This window comes from Suncus etruscus, chromosome 5, assembly GCF_024139225.1.
Source record: "Suncus etruscus isolate mSunEtr1 chromosome 5, mSunEtr1.pri.cur, whole genome shotgun sequence".
In the NCBI taxonomy this organism is placed as follows: Eukaryota; Metazoa; Chordata; class Mammalia; order Eulipotyphla; family Soricidae; genus Suncus; species Suncus etruscus.
In genome coordinates, this window is record NC_064852.1 from 18,091,453 (window position 1) to 18,109,012 (window position 17,560).

At 54.4% G+C, this 17,560-nt stretch overlaps 1 protein-coding gene across 6 annotated transcripts in view; it reads left to right on the top strand.

Annotated features, from left to right (window-relative positions):
- The window catches only part of FUBP3 (far upstream element binding protein 3), a 47,379-nt gene that overhangs the window by 14,673 nt on the left and 15,146 nt on the right, over nucleotides 1–17,560 (top strand). For 5 of the 6 annotated variants that reach the window (XM_049774023.1, XM_049774025.1, XM_049774021.1 and 2 more), the window contains 6 exons: nucleotides 1,901–2,006; nucleotides 10,352–10,385; nucleotides 12,588–12,637; nucleotides 13,107–13,178; nucleotides 14,933–14,990; nucleotides 17,038–17,200. In XM_049774023.1, coding sequence (XP_049629980.1) covers nucleotides 1,901–2,006; nucleotides 10,352–10,385; nucleotides 12,588–12,637; nucleotides 13,107–13,178; nucleotides 14,933–14,990; nucleotides 17,038–17,200 — 483 coding nt within the window. The remainder of the gene's footprint in view (nucleotides 1–1,900; nucleotides 2,007–10,351; nucleotides 10,386–12,587; nucleotides 12,638–13,106; nucleotides 13,179–14,932; nucleotides 14,991–17,037; nucleotides 17,201–17,560) is intronic. The other variant, XM_049774022.1, reaches the window with a different exon arrangement.

Sequence of the window (17,560 nt, forward strand, 5' to 3'; positions counted from 1 at the left end):
TTTTTTTTGGCCCGGGATCATTCCTGGTAGTGGAGCGGGTAAGCCACGTGCCAGGCGAGCGCCTTAGTCCCTGGACTGTCCCTCCACGGGCCCAGTGTGTTGGGTCCAGCACTTCCAGTCAGCTCCTCCTCTGCTCAGCTTGGGGGTCTGTGATTCCCCCCACCCCCACCTCCCCGCCACTGGCCACAAGCTCTAGAATGGGGCCCCATGCTTCTTGTCTGTTGCAGAAAGTCCAGGGCCTGGCTGGCAGCCCAGAGTGAAGTGGGTCCTCCGCTGGGATGGGGCTGGCCTGTGCGTACTCTGCGGTACACAAGCACATCGCCTTTCCTGATTGAGGACAGGGAGACACGCACAGTTCCGGGGCCCCTGACTTTATCAGCCAATCTTGGGAAGTGGTTTCTTTATGGTCCCAGAGATCAGAATTGGGGCACCGAGGAACTTGCCCCCGGATCCGCAGGCGGACACTGTTGCTCGCCCTTTGGTGAGGGGAAGGCCATGTACCTGCGAGACAGGAGCATTTCTTGGAGGGGAAGCCGAGGCAGGATGGGGGTTGTCATCGTCAGACTTAGTTGTTACGCTTTATAGTTGAAACCGTGCCAAACATTGCTAAGACAGACTTCCACACAGGACCAGAGCACAGTGGAGAGAGCATTTATTTTCCTTATGCACAGCTGGCCCGGTTTCGATCCCTGGCATCCCCATATGGTCCGGGGAGCACCTCCAGGAGTGATTCCTGAGTGCAGAGCCAGGTCTGGTGCCACCCCAGCCCAGGGTGGGGTGGGGGGGCTCGCAGGCTGTCTGGGTGACCTGTGCGTTGTTTGGCTCCTCCCCATCACCTGAGAATATTTGAGTGAGAGCAGTGCAGGCCCATCTCTGTGCCACACTCCCTTGGAGTCTCATATCAGTTTTGGGCTGGACCCTCATCCTTGGGGACCAGCCTTAAACACGGCCTGGTAGGCCTGCTCAAGGGTGGCTTAACCCCCTGAACCTCTAGTGTTTCTGCTGCTCACCCACCTGCTTCCTTCCCTCCCTGCCTGCCCCAAATAATTTACCCTGTATCCAAAATAATGGGTCTTAAAACATTGATTTGCAGGCAGGGAGGGCGCTTACCTGCATACCTCTGACCCGGGTTCGATCCCCAGCAACCCAGATGGTCCCCGGAGCCCCGCTAGACGTGGCCCTTGAGGGTAGAGCCAGGAGCCAGGAGTGACCTCTGGGTGTGCAATTCTCCACTCCACAGTAAATACTGAGTTGCTTGTAGTCGACAAAATGGGAGAAGTATTCTTTCTGAAGACGTTGTTGTTGTTGTTGTTGTAGAAACCAAGGACTTGGGCCGGAGAGATAGCATAGAGGTAGGGCGTTTGCCTTGCATGCAGAAGAAAGGTGGCTCGGATCCCAGCATCCTATAGGGTCCCCGAGTCTGTCGGGGGGCGATTTCTGAGCATAGACCCAGGAGGAACCCCTGAGCACCGCTGGGTGTGGCCCAAAAAAGAAAAAAAAAAAAACAAGGGGTGGCAGTGATAGCCCAGCAGGGAGGGCATTTGCCTTGCACCATGGCCAACCCAGGTTCAGTCCCTGGCATCCCATAGGTCTCCTGAGCCTGCCAGTGGTGATTCCTGAGCAGAGCCAGGAGTAACCCCTGAGCAGCACCAGGTGTGGCATCAAAACCAATCAATAAATAAAATAATAAATTAATAAAAACCAAACTGGTGATGAAACATGCTGGTCTGTCTGGGGTGGGAATGGGGGCAATGCCCCTCGCTGGTATAGGCCCCAAGAGAGCCAGGTACCAGCCTGGAAAGGGGGGGGGGAACCCTTGTCTTTTGCCCTCCCTCCTTCCCTCCCACCCCCCAAGCGAGCTGTGATGTGTTACAGAGCATTTACGTCTGATTCTCTCTAGATTGCTGCTAAGATTGATTCAATTCCTCACTTGAATAACTCCACTCCCCTCGTGGACCCCTCAGTCTATGGATACGGAGCACAGAAACGGCCCCTGGACGATGCAGGTGAGTCACTCCCCAGTGCTTGGAACCCTCGAATCCCGTGGCAGCCCTGGCTGAGGAGGAGGAGGGTGGGAGCGCTGGGGAAAGGCTCCAGAGCGTATTTTCCCGCAATTCTCTAGCATTTTTGAGTTCTCATTTGCCTCAGTAATACAGGGCTCTTTTCAACTGGCTTTGGAGCTGAATTTCGGGTGTAATTTGCCCAATTCGGGGGAGTTTTGTGCGATTTGCTGCTGCGTTTGTGCAAGTCGTCACCCGTGTGGGAATTAGGCCTGTTTCGCTTCGGAGGAAGGAAGGCGAGGGCTGGAGGGCTTGGAGTATGGCGCTCGCTCAGAAAGCTGGCTCCGCGTCTTGACCTTCTTTCCAGAAGGGACAGAGTGTAGGGGGTGTGTGTGTGGGGGGGGTTGTGTTCCTGGCTACCACCCCATTGCTGCCTCTTCCTCCCCTCCCCCAGCACCACCTGGTGTGGCTCTTGGCTTCCCTTGCGCCTCCTGTGGTCCACTGGGTTTCTCACCCCATTCCCGGGTATCCTCTGTACTTTCCGTGTGCTGCCGCTTCCGTTAGTCACTCACTTGGGCCTTCAGCATGTTGGCTTGTTCCTTTATGTGTTTGTACTAGTCGTATCTACCCCTCCATTTCCAAAGCCCCTTGGCAGAGTCAGAAGTGATTCTCCAGGGACCAGAGAGATGGCACAGCGGTAGGTTGTTTGCCTTGCGCGCATCCGACCTAGGACAGACGGTGGTTCGAATCCCAGCATCCCATATGGTCCCCTGAGCCTGCCAGGGCCGATTTCTGAGCACAGAGCCAGGAGTAACCCCTGAGCGCCGCCGGGTGTGACCCAAAAATCAAAAAAAAAGAAATGATTCTCCAGAACGCTCAGCCTTCCTTCCTGTCCTTTGGTCTTGGGCAGCTCTTGTGGGGGGGGGGTGGGGGGGGGACATGGGTGCCCCTGGAGCATCCATCCCATCCCCGCCGCCCTCATTCCCTGGCTGCACAGGCTTCCAGGGTGTTGGGAAGGAAATCGTGGGCTGGGCAATGTAGGGGTGGAGGCTCTCTCCGCTCCTCCCCCCAAGAAAACCAAACTTGTTTTTATGTACCTAGAGAAGGAAAATCGATTTGGCATGATTGATTTCTCCATCTCCAGGGATTCAGAATTAGGGAAGGTGGTGTTTTTAAGTGTGGAACTTTATGAAGTAATTGGCTAGGGTCATTATGAAGATTTTTTTTTTTTTTTACCAGCACAGCCTGTATTTGGGAGTCGCTGCTTTTGTCTTTTTTTTTTTTTGTCATTTAAATTTTTTGTTTGTTTTTTTTCTGAGCCACATTGGCAGCTTTCAGGGGTTACTTCTGACTCTGCACTCAGAAATTACTCCTGGCAGGATTGGGGGATCCGTGGGATGCTGGAAATCAAACCCGAGTCAGATGCCTGGAAGGCAAACGCCCTCCCCTCTGTGCTTAGTGTCCAGGTCCCTCAGATGCCTTTGATCCACCTCCTGGCTCTGTTCTTGTGTGTTTTAAAAAAATGATGGCTTAGATGAACAGAGAGATAGCATGGAGGTAGGGCATTTGCCTCGTATGCAGAAGGACGGTGGTTCGAATCCCGGCATCCCATATGGTTCCCCGAGCCTGCCAGGAGCTATTTCTGAGCATAGAGCACTGCTGGGTGTGACCCAAAAACAAACAAAAAACAAAAAAAGATGGTTTAGGACAGGGGTCTCAAACTCAAAGCCCGCAGGCCACAAATGGCCCTCCATACAACATTTTGTGGCCCTGCCCTAGAGGAATATTGTTTTGTTTTGTTTTAGTTGTTTGGGTCACACCCCCCAATGTTCAAGGCTTTCTACTGACTTTGCACTCAAGGATCACCCCGACTTTACCTGGTCCCCAGGTAAATTGAGTTTGAGGCCCCTGGTTTAGGATCAGACACAGAAAATCTAGTTTGGGGTCATAGTCGTAACTTTCCCTGTTCTTCTGTCCATCCAGTTCTAGGGGCAGGAGTGCGCGCTCTCTCTCTCTCTCTCTCTCTCTCTCTCTCTCTCTCTCTCTCTCTCTCTCTCTCTCTCTCTCTCTCTCTTCCCCCACTTTTCACACAAACACACACACCCTTAGCACCCCCAACCCTCTCTTTCTCATTCTCTCTCTCTCTCTCTCTCTCTCTTTCTCTCTCACTTTTAAACACACACACACACCTGTCAGTCAGTGCCAGGCCAGATGCACGCGTGCTTGGCCTCCCAGTCCAGACCCTGCCAAGCCCGGGCCTGCCCTGCACCAAGTCCAGACACAGGATTGCTCCGTTGCACAACTTCCAGCCGGGTCTCTGGTACCTGGCCTGAGGCGTGAACCAGCTACCCCAGCCCAGCCCCAGCCTGTCCTTTGCCTCGACAGTCCCCGAGCCTGTGCGAGCCAAGCCGCTGGCCCTCTGCATCACTCTCCTTCCTGTCTCTGTATGAGCCCCTGTTTGGGTGCTGCATGGTAGTGGGCACGGGGTGGTGGGCTCTTATGGCCACCAAGTCCACTGAGCATCTCCAGGTCACTCCATGGACATCTTGGCTTCCTTCGTGGAGAAACAGAATTTTTTTAAGGACTTAGGGCGAGGCCTGTCAGCGCTCAGAGGCTACTCCTGGTTCCGCACTTAGAAATCACTCTTGGCAGGCTCAGGGGACCCCTATGAGATATTAGGGATTGAACCTGGACAAACACCCTACTCATTGTGCTATCATTCCAGTCCCAGAAGCAGGATTATTTTGCCTTGTCAATTTGGTGGGACTTCATCTGATTATCAGAAGGTGACTGTGGTTTTGCCTTTTTTTTGTCCTCCTGTGCACAAAAGGAGGTGGGGTTGGCGCACCTATGCTGGGGCCCTGAACCCACGGGTATGTTCCCCATGTGGAAGCTGAGATTGGCCACACAGCACACTGAGGCACGTCACCAGAGCCTATCTGGGAACAGACCCGTGATAGCATCCAGCATACAGGGGTGCACCCAACCGGGGCGGGGGGGGGGGGGGCTCTGTAGCTCTGGCACACTGGTAGTTGCAGACTCCCCGAGCGTCACCCCCATGCTTTGAGCGGCTATTTGTTTGCTTTGGCCTGAGAGATGGTTTTGTTCAACTGGGTTCACTGGCTGTGACTGTAGCAATCGCAGGAAGGAACGTGATGGTTCTTTCTTCTGGATGCGGTTCAGCTTGAGTCCCCGGGAGCTTTGGGGAGGTGCTAACTCCAGCCCAGAAAGCCTTCCCGAAAGGGCTTCAGAGATTCGCAGACCTGAACTGAAGAGATGGATTTGGAAAAGTTCAAAGAGGTTGGGGGTTTGCCCCTGGGGTGGAGGGGGTCTGTCTGTCCGTCCAGCGCTCAGCCTTTGGATCCCGCCCTGGTCTCTGGTGGGTTTCTGCGGGAGCCCCCCACAACTCTCACCTTGGACTTGTGCCTGTCCATCTGTCCTTCCTGCCCCTTGCCCTGGGGCCTGGGGCCACTTCCCCTCTCACCGCCTTCCCTGCCGCTGCCTCCCTGGCTCTGTGTGGCCACAGGGCCGTACTTTTCCTCCTCCCCCCCTCCCCAAACAAGCCCTCCACAGGCCTCAGGGTAGGGTTCAAACTTCCCGAACCTTGGAGGGTTCAGACCAGCATAGCTGCCTCTTGGCTTTCTCTTTCGCCCCTTTTCTCCCTGTCCTGCTCCCTGTCCCCTTCTTTGTTTCTCCCCTTGTGCACCCAATGTTCTGCTCCAGGAGCTCTTCTCAGCTACCTGGAACACCTAGTAAGGTGCAGTTCAACGCTCTCCCTCTCTGTCTCTGTCTTTGTCTTTCTCCCTCCCCCTCTCCCTGCGCTTTCCCTCCCTGCCCCTCCCCTTTCCTTCCTATCCCCCTTTTTTTCTTCCCTCTCCTCTCTTCCTTCTTTCTTTTCTTCACCCATTTCCTTCCTTCCCTCTCTCCCTCCCTCCCCTCTAGGACTCCTTCACATGAACTCACCAGCTCTGTGCCTGTACACAACCTCCTCAGACATTGTACACAGGACACCCCTAGGCCTCTTCAGCCTCCTCTAGAATTCTCAGGAACCACCTTTGGGCTTCACAGGAAGCAGGTGGCTTCTGCTCTCGAACCCCAACTGGCCACTGGGTACCACTGCCAAGCCTCTCATCCCATCCATCCTTGAGCTGAGCTGCCCCACCTGCCCTCCCCGCACCTCTAGTCAGAACAGGGTGAAGAAAAAGCTCAGCTCTGTGCCCACCCCGGGTACACAAATAGCTTTGAAACTTGCCCCAGGGGTGAGCTGTCCCCTCTGCCAATCTTGTCACTCTCTGGCCCGAAGGTGGTCCCCTTAGAACTGCTGGGTATGGCTCAGAAATGGCAATACTTATTCTTGAGAGTGAGAAACCTGTAGCTCTTTCTGGAGTGGGGATGGGGGTCACCCAGACTTCTGGTCCTTTCCTGCTTCAGCTCTGCACCCCATAGCCAAGGGGGCATGAGAGGTGCCCGGGACGGGAGTGGCAAGGTCCAGGCACCCAGGGCTGAACCTCTGAAGAAGGGGAGCCTTTCCTGGGCAGGGGTGGAGACGAGGCTTGGTCGAGGATAAGTAGGGGGGGGGCCTCGGCAGCACAGGCAAATTCAGAGTTTTTCCAGTCTGCCCCTCCCCCTCGAACACCCTCTTCCTCACTATGGGAAGAGTGCCTCCTGCATGGGCTCTTCCGAGTCCCCCTCCTGCCAGCCTGCTCTCATCTGCTGGCACAACCCATCCTACCAAGGATGGACAGAAAGGGCTCTGTTGGGCGGTTCATCGTGCAGAGCAGAGGGACATGGTAGCAGGGTGGCACCAACCTGGTTTCACCTGGGCATGCTCGTCATGGTCCCCTGCCGTCTCCTGGACACTGGCTGAATGTCTGGTCCTGGTCTTGCAAGAGCGCGCGCTCGTGTGTGTGTGTGTGTGTGTGTGTGTGTGTGTGTGTACTGATTCTGTAGGACATGCATGCTCATCATAGTCCCCTGCGTGTGTGGGGGGGGGTGTTACTGATCTGTAGGACATGTGGCTTTGTGTTCCCCTGAAGAGCTCTGAAAGGCTTTTCCAGGACATGGATGGAACTGTACGTCAGGGTGATGCCTACTCGAGAACGGCAGCAGCTGCAGGCTGAAACAGCCACAAGGGGCGTTCCCAGTGACTATGTTGTAGCAACAGGGAACTCCATACACAGATCCTCTGACCTCTTGGTCCAGGCCCATCCCCGAAGGCCGCCCTGATCCACTGGATCCTTCTGCTGCAGAGGCAGCAGCTGGGCCCCTTATAGTGGCTATAAGAAACCATAGCTCAGGGGCAGGAGAGACAGCACAGAGGTAGGACATTTGCCTTGCATCCAGGACAGATGGTGGTTTGAATCCTGGCATCCCATATGATCCCCGAAGCCTGTCTGAGCACGGACAGGAGTAACCCTGAGCACCACTAGGTGTGACTCCAAAACAAAAAACAACTAAGAAGATTAAAACAAATAAACAGCAGAAGGCATTTGCTTTGCATGTGGCAGACCAGGACGTCCCACCTGGTCTGATGTGGCCCCATCCTCCCATTCTTCCTGTGTAACCTGATCTCACCTGCAAGACCCCGCCCATTTCAGGGAGGGGTCTTGAAAAGGGGTGGTAAGGCTTTGACCAGAGAAGATTAAGGGCTTTTGGGTCTTTGCCAGCATGGAGGTCAGAAGGAAGATGGCTGAAAGGAGTTAAGACTCAGGGCAAGCTAAGAATGGCATGTGTAAATTGTTAGCAGCCACATCTGTTGGCTAGGGCTGAATAAAGATGTTATCTCTTTATCACAGGAAGCCTGCCTGTGAGTGAGTTCAATACTCGTCGCTTTTCTGGACCCAGACCCGCCGGTTAATGGGGGATAGAATCACGTGGCCTGGGATGGCAGAGAAAGGTCCCTCCATTCGTCCCATCACCATCCACCTCCATCCATCTACCATCCAGCTCCATCCTTAATTATTTAATTCAACAACTGGCGCCCACCTGGTCCCCGGAGCCTGCCAGGAGCGATTTCTATGCACAGAGCCAGGAGGAACCCCTGAGCGGTGCTGGGTGTGGCCCCAAAACAAAACAAAAAAAAAGAAAAGAAACCACAGCTTTTAGAAGGGTCCCTGAATGCCTGAACCTCCCCATCAGACAGACTCGGGTGCTAGTGTGTGGCTTGGCCGGGGACAGATGCCTGGGAGCTGAGCAGCTCGAACCTGGCCCATCTCGCTGGCCATGGGGATTGGAGCTCTGAGTCATGGAGTTACTGTGGGATGATAACAGGCATCTTCGAACCCTAGACCGCTCAGCGTGGGGGTGCTTTCTGTTTCTACTGGAACTAGTTAGTGTATACCCCAACCTTTAATGTACAAAACTGGAATGGGAACCTTCGGGCACGTACCCAAAATCTGGGGCACTATTTGGTGGTCTGGTGGCTCTCTGGGGCTCAGACTCAGATTCCTCGGGTATCAGACATATATGCTTGAAAACAGGGGTCCTCAATGTTTTTATGGATTTTTTTTTTTTTTAATTTTGGTTTTTGGATCACTCCCTGCAGTTGCTGAGGGATTACTCCTGACTCTGTGCTCAGAAATCACTCCTGACAGGCTTGGGGGACCATATAGGATGCCAGGAATCGAACCAGAGTTATTCCGGAGTTGGTGCGTGCAAGGCAAACACCCTGTCACTGTGCTGTCACTCTGGCCCCGCTCAGAGTTTTTAAACAGAGCCAGTTCACTGTCCCTCCGATGGTTGGAGGGCCCGACTATAGTTTAAAGATAAACTTGGACAAATTTCTATGCAGACTGCACATATCTTATTATTCGTGCCTGGACACACTGTGTTTGCACTTTCAGCTTCCATGCCTGGACTCTCACTCCAGTGCTCACATGCCTGGGCGCTTGCCCCAGTTGTTCCCTCTCCCAGGCTGCTCAGATAGAAAGGGAAAGTTTTGGGAGGTAGTCTGAGCGAGTGTCTTGGGGCCAGAGCGAAAGCATAGCAGTAGGGTGTTTGCCTTGCACGCTGCCGACCCAGGATGGACCACAGTTTGATCCCCCAGCCTCCCATATGGTCTCCCAAGCCAGGAGCGATTTCTGAGCGCATAGCCAGGGGTAACCCCTGAGCATCACCAGGGTAGCCCAAAAACTAAACCCCCTGGGGTGGGGGGCATGATCGGGTCCTTCCACGTGTGTATTTGGACTGCAGGCTGTCATCCTGCCATCGATCCAGAGGAAAATAGTCATTGACACTGTCACTGCACATTCCTCCTTCTCTTCCTCCTCCTCTCTGCTGCCTGCCTGCTCTTCTCTCGGGGCACCATCTGGCTTTCCATGACCGGTGCTATCGAGCCCAGGTGTAGTGGGTTCGTATCCAGCAGTGAGAGGACCAGAGGGATGTTCTGTCCTGAAGCTGCCACCTCGATTCTCCCCCGCTGCCTTCTTAGCTGGCCTTTTCTTGATTTCCCTCCCCCACACAAAGACCCATTTTCTGTTTTGGGGCCTCTTGTGGGCTCATGCAAGAGGCTCTCGGCTCCTCGCGCCCTCCTCAGCCTTTCATTCCTGCCTGCCAGGGATGGTTTCCAGAAGGGCTGAGCCACGGCCCTGTTTCTGCCAACAGCAAGGAGGGCCCCGATGACCCCGCAGCTGGGAGAGGGGAACTGGACACTTGGAGCAAAAAACCGCTGAGAGCTAGAGGCTGCTGGCACGTTTGATGACTCTAGGAACTGGACTTGAAATGCCCGTTCCCTGCGGCCACTGCCCACTTACGCTCTGGGCGCCGGAGCTAGACTGAGGAGGAAGGCAGGGACACCGGAAGGGCCTGGAGACTGCAGGTTTGAGGCCTGGATGGGGCCAGTGGCTGGAATCTTAGGGACAGGGAGAGGACCACAGGCAGAAACATATGTGCTGGGGCGGGGGTGGGGTTTGGGGGGAGCTGCAGCTGCTTCCAGCCTTTCACAAAGCCCCCAGCGAGGGGGGCTTAGCCCTGCCTATGTCTTTGAGAAGAAGCGAAGGAGACTCACTGTCTTGGCATTGAATGGGGGGAGGCCAGAGGGGGTGTCCCCGGTAGGGAGGGAGGCCGACGAGCGAGATTTTCACCCCGGCCGCCCAGCAGGCAGACACGCGGATCAATGTCTTATCCTGCCTTCGGTTGGATGTGGGGTTCGCCCCGCGGCCCCCGATCGCCACAGCCCCCCCCTGTTTCGGATCATCTCCCGCATTCATCCCCTCCACTGAGCCTAAATTACTGTTTGCCTGCTCTCCGCCGGCCTTTTCTTTCACCGGCCCCGGGAAGAATTCGGGCGAGGATGAAGTTAGTTTATCCGTGCTAATGCTTTGATTTTTCTCTTCTCTTTCTCTCTGCCACAGTAGGTAACCAGTTAGGGGCCTTGGTACATCAAAGGTAAGCAGTGGGTTACGTTTTATTATTTATTGATCACTTCTAATTGTTTATTGATCCGCCATCTGTATACTTAGAGCACCGGCAAGTCAGGTGGGAGAGAGTGCAAAAGCCGGGCCTGGAGATCTCTGTGTCTGCCGCCCCTTTGCCAAGACGTAAACTGGCTGGGGAGTGAGGGTGAATGGGGGAGCCCCGACGGCATCGACCTGGTCTTGAACACTTGCCCTCCTCTCTCTTCCCATTGGCCTCCTTTGCCCACTTGGCTGAAGTAGTGAGAGTTGCATCCCTACATCTGGGCCCCAGCACTCTTTCCCCACCACCCTGAGACAAAAATTCTAGTAGCTGGATCAGTGTTGGGGGTTTGCAGGGTCACCAGGCCTAATCTAGACTCTTGGATAATGGATCCAACTACTTCTGTGAATCTACTAGGTGCAACGTTCCTTGTGAGTCCTTGAGTCAGGGTCTGTCCCAGGCAGAAACTGGGGCACTCCGCTGCCCCTCCTGCGCTGTGAGGTATGGCCATGCCCACAGCTAGGGCCTTGTCCTGCCAGCCTCTCGGTGCTCCTCAGGTTGAGCCTGGAATTGTTCTCAATGACCTGGAGCAATCACCAAGGTTAGGAGCATCTGCAAACAGCCCTCAAAGGTTGCTGGTGTCCCCATATCCCCCTTCCCCCACACAGCCCCACGACAGGGCTGCACTCTGCTGGCCCTGCCTCTCTCCAGCACAGCTTACCTCCAGGACAGGATCTCCAATGCTCCCTTTTGGGGGAATAGAGAGGAGGCATGCATCCCTGGTTTGAATCCCCTGTACCACTTAGTCCCCTGAACACTGCTGAAACCACACCAGAAAACTGTCTTAAGTTGGGGAAAGACTGATTTACTTGTAGCATTCTTCTAGATAAATAATGTTTCGGCTTAATGGCTTAATTGCTTCCTAGGGTGACATAAAGGAGGGGATTTGAGGCTGGAGAGATAGCACAGCGGTAGGGTGTTTGCCTTGCGCACAGCCAATCCAGGACGAACTGTGGTTCGAATCCCAGCATCCCATATAGTCCCTCGAGCCTGCCAGGAGCAATTTCTGAGCACAGAGCCAGGAGTAATCCGTAAGCACCACTGGGTGTGACCCCAAATCCAAAAAATTATTAAAAAAAATATACATAGTAGAGGATTTTAAGACACACAAGGCACTAACTAGCACAACACAGGCTTGTCCAAGAGACCAAGGGCCATAATTGTTCAGAAAAAGAAAAAGCTTAGAGGCCGGAGCTATAGCACAGTGATAGGGCATTTGCCTTGCCTTTATAGGGCTGACCTAGCACAGACCTGGGTTCAATTCCCAGCATCCCATATGGTCCCCTGAGCCTGCCAGAAGTACTTTCTGAACACAGAGCCAGGAACAACCCTTAAGTGCTATCAGGTGTGTCCCACTCCCCCCACCACCACCCCAAAAAAAAGTAAGAAAAAGCTTAGAGATGGAGCCAGGAGGATCTCTCACAGGGCTCAAGCACACGGTTTACGTGCTTGAAGAGGCCCCACCCTGTCCCACCTGGTCTCCTCAGCCCCACACCAGGAATAATGGCCAGTGAGAGCCACCAGATGCAGCCCAGTGGCAGAGCAGTCCAGTAGGCAGAGCCACATTTGCTGGAAGGGCCCTAAAGACAAACCACGTGTGTGGCTCCGCTGGGTTCTGGGCAGCCAGATCAAGATTACGGGAGAGTCCGGGCCTCAGAGACTAGCAGAATAGGTGGGAGGAAGGTAGGTGACAGGCAGGCAGGGTGCAGGGACCATGGGTGTCCTCTGGTGGGGCTGCTCTAGTCAAATTCTCAGGGCTTCCTATGCCCACCCACCAAGCGTGCACGTCTTGAAATTAGAGGCCCGTTTGTCACAGGGGGTGCCAAGAAGTGTGGATGCAGCCACCTGGAGTAGTGGGTGGGTGGACAAGACCTTGTGGGAGCCCGGAAGGGGTTCCTCTGACCTGGGGAGAAGGGGTGCTGATCGCCAAATCACTTGAGTCACAGGCCAGGGTGGGTTCTGTGCTGGCGGCTGGGGGCGGGGTTGCGCCTGCCCTGAAGTGGCATCTTCGAGTTGGGCCAAGTGTCCTTTCAAGTTTATCTTTCAGTAAGGGGCTCGGAGGGGCATGGGTTGGTGGCAGAATTCTTTAGTTTGTGTTTCTCACACACACACAACGGTGTTCTTTGATTGTAGGGCAGTAATCACAGAAGAATTCAAAGTGCCTGACAAAATGGTTGGCTTTAGTAAGTGTTCCCTTCCTTCCCCTCTTCTGCCCCAGTCCCGGCCTGCCATTTGCATCCTCTTTCTCTCATGTGTATATATGTACATATACACACAAACACACTCTCTCTCTCTCTCTCTCTCTCTCTCTCTCTCTCTCTCTCTCTCACACACACACACACATACTCTCTCACTCACTCACTCTCACACACACCATGACAGGTCTTGTTTCTAGTAGAAGGGGGCCCTGAGCACAGGGGTCAGGGGTGGGCGTTCCCTTCTTCCCCATTCTATTCATTCCCCTGTGCACACCAGTCCACCTCCCTCATGCATACCCTGCCTGCTGTGTTATGTGTGCCCTGTGTGGGCTCACTGGGGCCAGTCTACAGTGTGGCGCTTCAAACCCAGAGGGTACCCCGCTTGTTGGCTCTCCTGCGCCCGCCAGGCCTTTCTTCCTGGGGAGGCCCTCTGATTCTCTTCACTGTGTTTCAGTTATTGGCAGGGGAGGTGAGCAGATCTCACGGATTCAAGCAGAATCTGGTTGCAAAATTCAGATTGCTTCAGGTAAGCATCCCTCACATCCCCGAACACTCTTAACTTCAGTGGTTAGAGGGCTGTGCGGCCCAAGAGTGGGTCCTTTGACGCTCAGGAGTTGGGCCTTGGGACTGGAGCCATAGCACAGCAGGGAGGGCATTTGCCTTGCAAGCTGCTATTCCAGTTCAGTCTCCAGCATCCCATTTGGTCTCCCCCAGCACTGCTGGGTGCTGGGTGTGGCCCCATGAAACAAACCTCAAAAGAAAGTTGGGGCCTCTTGAGGGAGCCACAGGTACTTGCACTTGTGGGCCTGGACTCACAGATGAGAGCCGGAGTGAGTGCCCTGGATCAATCTGTCCCCCTTTCCCTGTGGGGACCCAGCTGCCCCGCACCTGCTACTTGGGGCCCCTTTGTTTTCTGCACCAGAATGTCCCAGCGGACGTGTGGCACTTGGAGGAGGCCTGAGGCCCTGGGACATCACCCACCCACCCCCTCATTGCCCCAAGGTCTGCTCACAGCCTCCTCCGGGGTACTTTCCTGGCTGAGTATGTTCAGCCATGTGAGGTGAGAAGAGGGATCGAAGAGCAGTCTGTTTGGTCGGTGCTTTTATTTTTACCATCTGGTCAGAGTCTGCCCCTTTCTGTTGTGAAGGAGAGGGCCTTTGGCAGAGAAAAATGGTTCTTTTTATAAAATACTTCGTTCCAGAGCTGGAGTGATATAGTACATTTGTCTTGTATACAGCCGATCTGGGTTAGATCCCTGGCATTCTGTAGGATTTTGTCAGCATTACCAGGAGTGATCCCTGTATGTATGAGTAATCTTTGTATTCTCCCTACCCCCCCCCCCAAAAAAAAAAAAAACAAAGAGGCCAAACGATAGCACAGCGGTAGGGCATTTGCCTTACACGAGGCTGGCCTGGACAGACCTGGGTTCTATTCCCGGCATCCCATATGACCAGTCTCCTGAGCCCGCCAGGAGCAGTTCCTTTTTTTTCTTTTTCTTTTTTTTTTTTTTTTTTTTTTTTTTGGTTTTTGGTTTTTGGGTCACATCCGTCTGCACTCTACACTCAGAAATCACTCTTGGCAGCCTCAGGGGACCATATGGGATGCCGAGATTCAAACCACCGTCCTTCTGCATGCAAGGCATACACCTTACCTTCAAGCTATCTCTTCGGTCCAGGAGCAGTTTTTGAGCGCAGACTCAGGAGTAATGCCTGAGTGCCGCTGGGTGTGGCCCCCAAACCCCCCCCCCCAATTAAAAGAGATAATTCCTTGTGTTGAAAGTAGTAACTACTGGCACCTATTTCTCTTTGCTTTTATCCTTTCTGCATAAGAGGCAGTTTTTTAAGGAGTATCATTTAGCATTACATCTGTTAGAAAGGAAGATTTTCTGGGTCTCTGACCCAGACCAGATGCTTGTAGACAGCCACTGACCTCCCAGAATAGCTGAGTCCCGACGGGCCTCTGGGCAATCCGCACCTTTGGCTTGGCACAGGCCAGCCACACTTTCCTCCCGCACATGTCTCTACGGCCTACATGGAGGAGAGGAGTCACCAGTTAGACAATCCCACACGTAGGGTTCACTGTAAACTTGAGTGGCTATTTGAGCATCCCTTACCACCCACCTACCCCTGCTGAAGGGGGGGGGGGGTAATTGGGTGAAGCTGCCGCCCTCTGAGTTTTCCCCAAGCAGAAGTGGCATTTTTCTGTGAGTACCCAGGCCAGTGCGGGGCCAGCGGAGGCACCAGCCTACCAACCCCGTCACCTTCTTGGTTCTTCTTCTAGAGAGTTCTGGGATACCAGAGAGGCCCTGTGTACTTACCGGAACCCCAGAAAGTATTGAGTAAGTTGCTTTGATTTCCTTTTCCCTTTTCTCTCTTCCTCCTCCTTTCCCCTGACAGGGAGTGTCCAAAGGGCAGGCGGTGACCGAGCATTGCAGGGGGGTGAGGTGGGGGGACAAACCTAAATAGGCCAAGACCCACCAGAGAAACTCAGGGGCCTGGGGCTTTCTTTCCTCAATTGCACACAATCTAGCACTTTTTGGGGGGGGGTGTTTTTTGCGGGATCACACCTGGCTGCACTTCGGTTATTCCTGGCTCTATGCTCAGAAATCACTCCTGGCAGGCTCAGGGAACCATATGGAATGCCGGGATTCAAACCATCGTCCTTCTGCATGCAAGGCAAATGCCCTACCTCCGTGCTATCTCTCCAGCCCCTCTAGCACCCTACAGCATCTTGAGAAGCCAGGATTAAAGAAAGTGGGTATTTGGGGCCGGAGCAGTGGCGCAGGTGGTAGGGCATTTGTCTTGTACATGCTAACCTAGGATGGACTGCAGTTCGATTCCCTGGTGTCCCATATGGTCCCCCAAGCCAGGAGCGATTTCTGAGTGCAGAGCCAGGAGTATGAGCGTCACCAAGTGTGGCCCAAAACCCCCCCCCCAAAAAAGGAAGAAAGAAAAGAAAGTGTGTACTTGCCCACTGGCATATCTAACTGTCTCCTCCTCTTCCTATTAACACTCTGGTACTAACCAGGCCTGTACCGGCCAGCAGGGTTCCAGGAGCTGTCCTGGGCCGAGAGCTGACATGCCAACATTGTCCTTCTGAGGGGTGGGACTCGAGCATTGTCCCTTCCCAACCATAGCTCCACTCACAGCCACATGCATGGAACAGAAGGTGTGTCTCAGCTTTTTGGGAGGGCCTGGCAGCAGTAGTAGCTGCCAGTGTTTCCTCTGGGCCTGGACCCCCAGGCAGAGAAGAGGCTGCTATGTAGACCTGGTAAGCACGGAGGATGCCCAGCATGCCCGGGCTGGTCAGTCGAACTATTTCTCAGGAGTCTGGTGGAGTTTCCATTCTTTTGTTCTGCTGTGGCATTGGGGCCACCAACGTGGAATGAACATCTCGGCAGATTGTCTGCCCCAGGCAAGCAGCATAGTTCAGCTCAGCCTGGCGTCTCTCTCCCAGGCCAGATTCACCTGTGGCTGTTCTTTAGGTGACACTGAAGTGTTTCTGGATGCAGACTTTGGTGGCCTAAGGCAGTGTCTCTTTCCTGCCTTTCTCTTCTTTCTTCCTCCTACCTAACCCTTCCCATGTCCCATTAGAACTTGAGGGGCTCCCAGCCTGTGGCATCACCCTGAGAGCACGGCGGGAGAGATTCTGGTGCAGAAAAAGGAAATGGGCCCTTTCGTAGGTGACCCCACTGGGCAGGGCAGCCACTGCCCCCTCACCACTACCCCACACCAGCAAAGACACACACACACACACACACACACACACACACACACACACACACACCCCTGCCCCAAAACACCTGAAGCTTGCCATGCTACGGACAAAGCAGACACATTTGGCTGTGTACCCACTGCCACCGTGTCCCGCAGGTGAGCTGGTGTTTGGTGGCGGAGATGCAGAAGTCTAGCCAGGGGGCCATAAAGGTGACTGCACTAACCTTACTTGTTCTCTTCTCTTCTCTCACTCTCTCCTTGCTTGCTCTCCCTGTCCACCCGGCACTAAGCCTGATGGCTGTGATCCCCAGAAAGGCTGCTCAGGCAGGGAGACCAACTCTTTGCCTGCAGTCAGTGGCGGTCCCGGCTGCATCACCTAGCCCAGCCCTTCACCCCACCCCCAGCTCCTGTTTGAACACTGTCAGGAGATTGGGGACATGCCCTCTATGCTAGTCACAGGTGGGCGTGACCGGTGACTGTGTGTTGGAGGCCCCAGCTCCAACCCCTGTCCTGGTTGGGCCTCGGTCCTGCAACACACACATGGTTTTCTCCTTCCAGCCTGGCCTGGTTGGTGGGTGTCAGAGGCCCAGCATTGCCGGGGCAGGTGCTGGAGCGGGCTGGAGCTGCCCCGTGAACGCTGCGTCTCTGCCCTGTCCCTGCCTCTTGCAGACAAGCCAAGCGGCTCCTGGGCCAGATCGTGGACCGCTGTCGGAATGGGCCCGGCTTCCACAACGACGTGGACGGCAGCAGCACCATCCAGGAACTGCTCATTCCCGCATCCAAAGTGGGCCTGGTCATCGGCAAAGGCGGGGAGACGATAAAGCAGCTGCAGGTATGGGAGGCCCCCCCCAAAAAATATAACTCGCCTTGTGTTGCTCTGAGTCCAGGCCAGATGCCCACTGTAGAGAATTTAGAGCTTGGTTTATAAGCTGGCAGTGCCCTATTTAATGGTGGGGGCCCCTGTGTGCCTTCATGTGTGGGTGCATGAGATCAGCTCAGTCCTGCTCCTGAAAGACAAACTAGCCAGTCAGTGGCATTAGGGCCACAGTCAGGGACACAGTGCACTCAAATATGGCTCCGGGAGTCTTAGTGCCAGTCAATGTCAGTCTCCCAGGTGGAAGGGAACTCAACCTCGTCTCCCTGCCCAATCACTTGGGAACAGAGTGGCTTCAAAGTTGCAAGGCCAGGTGTC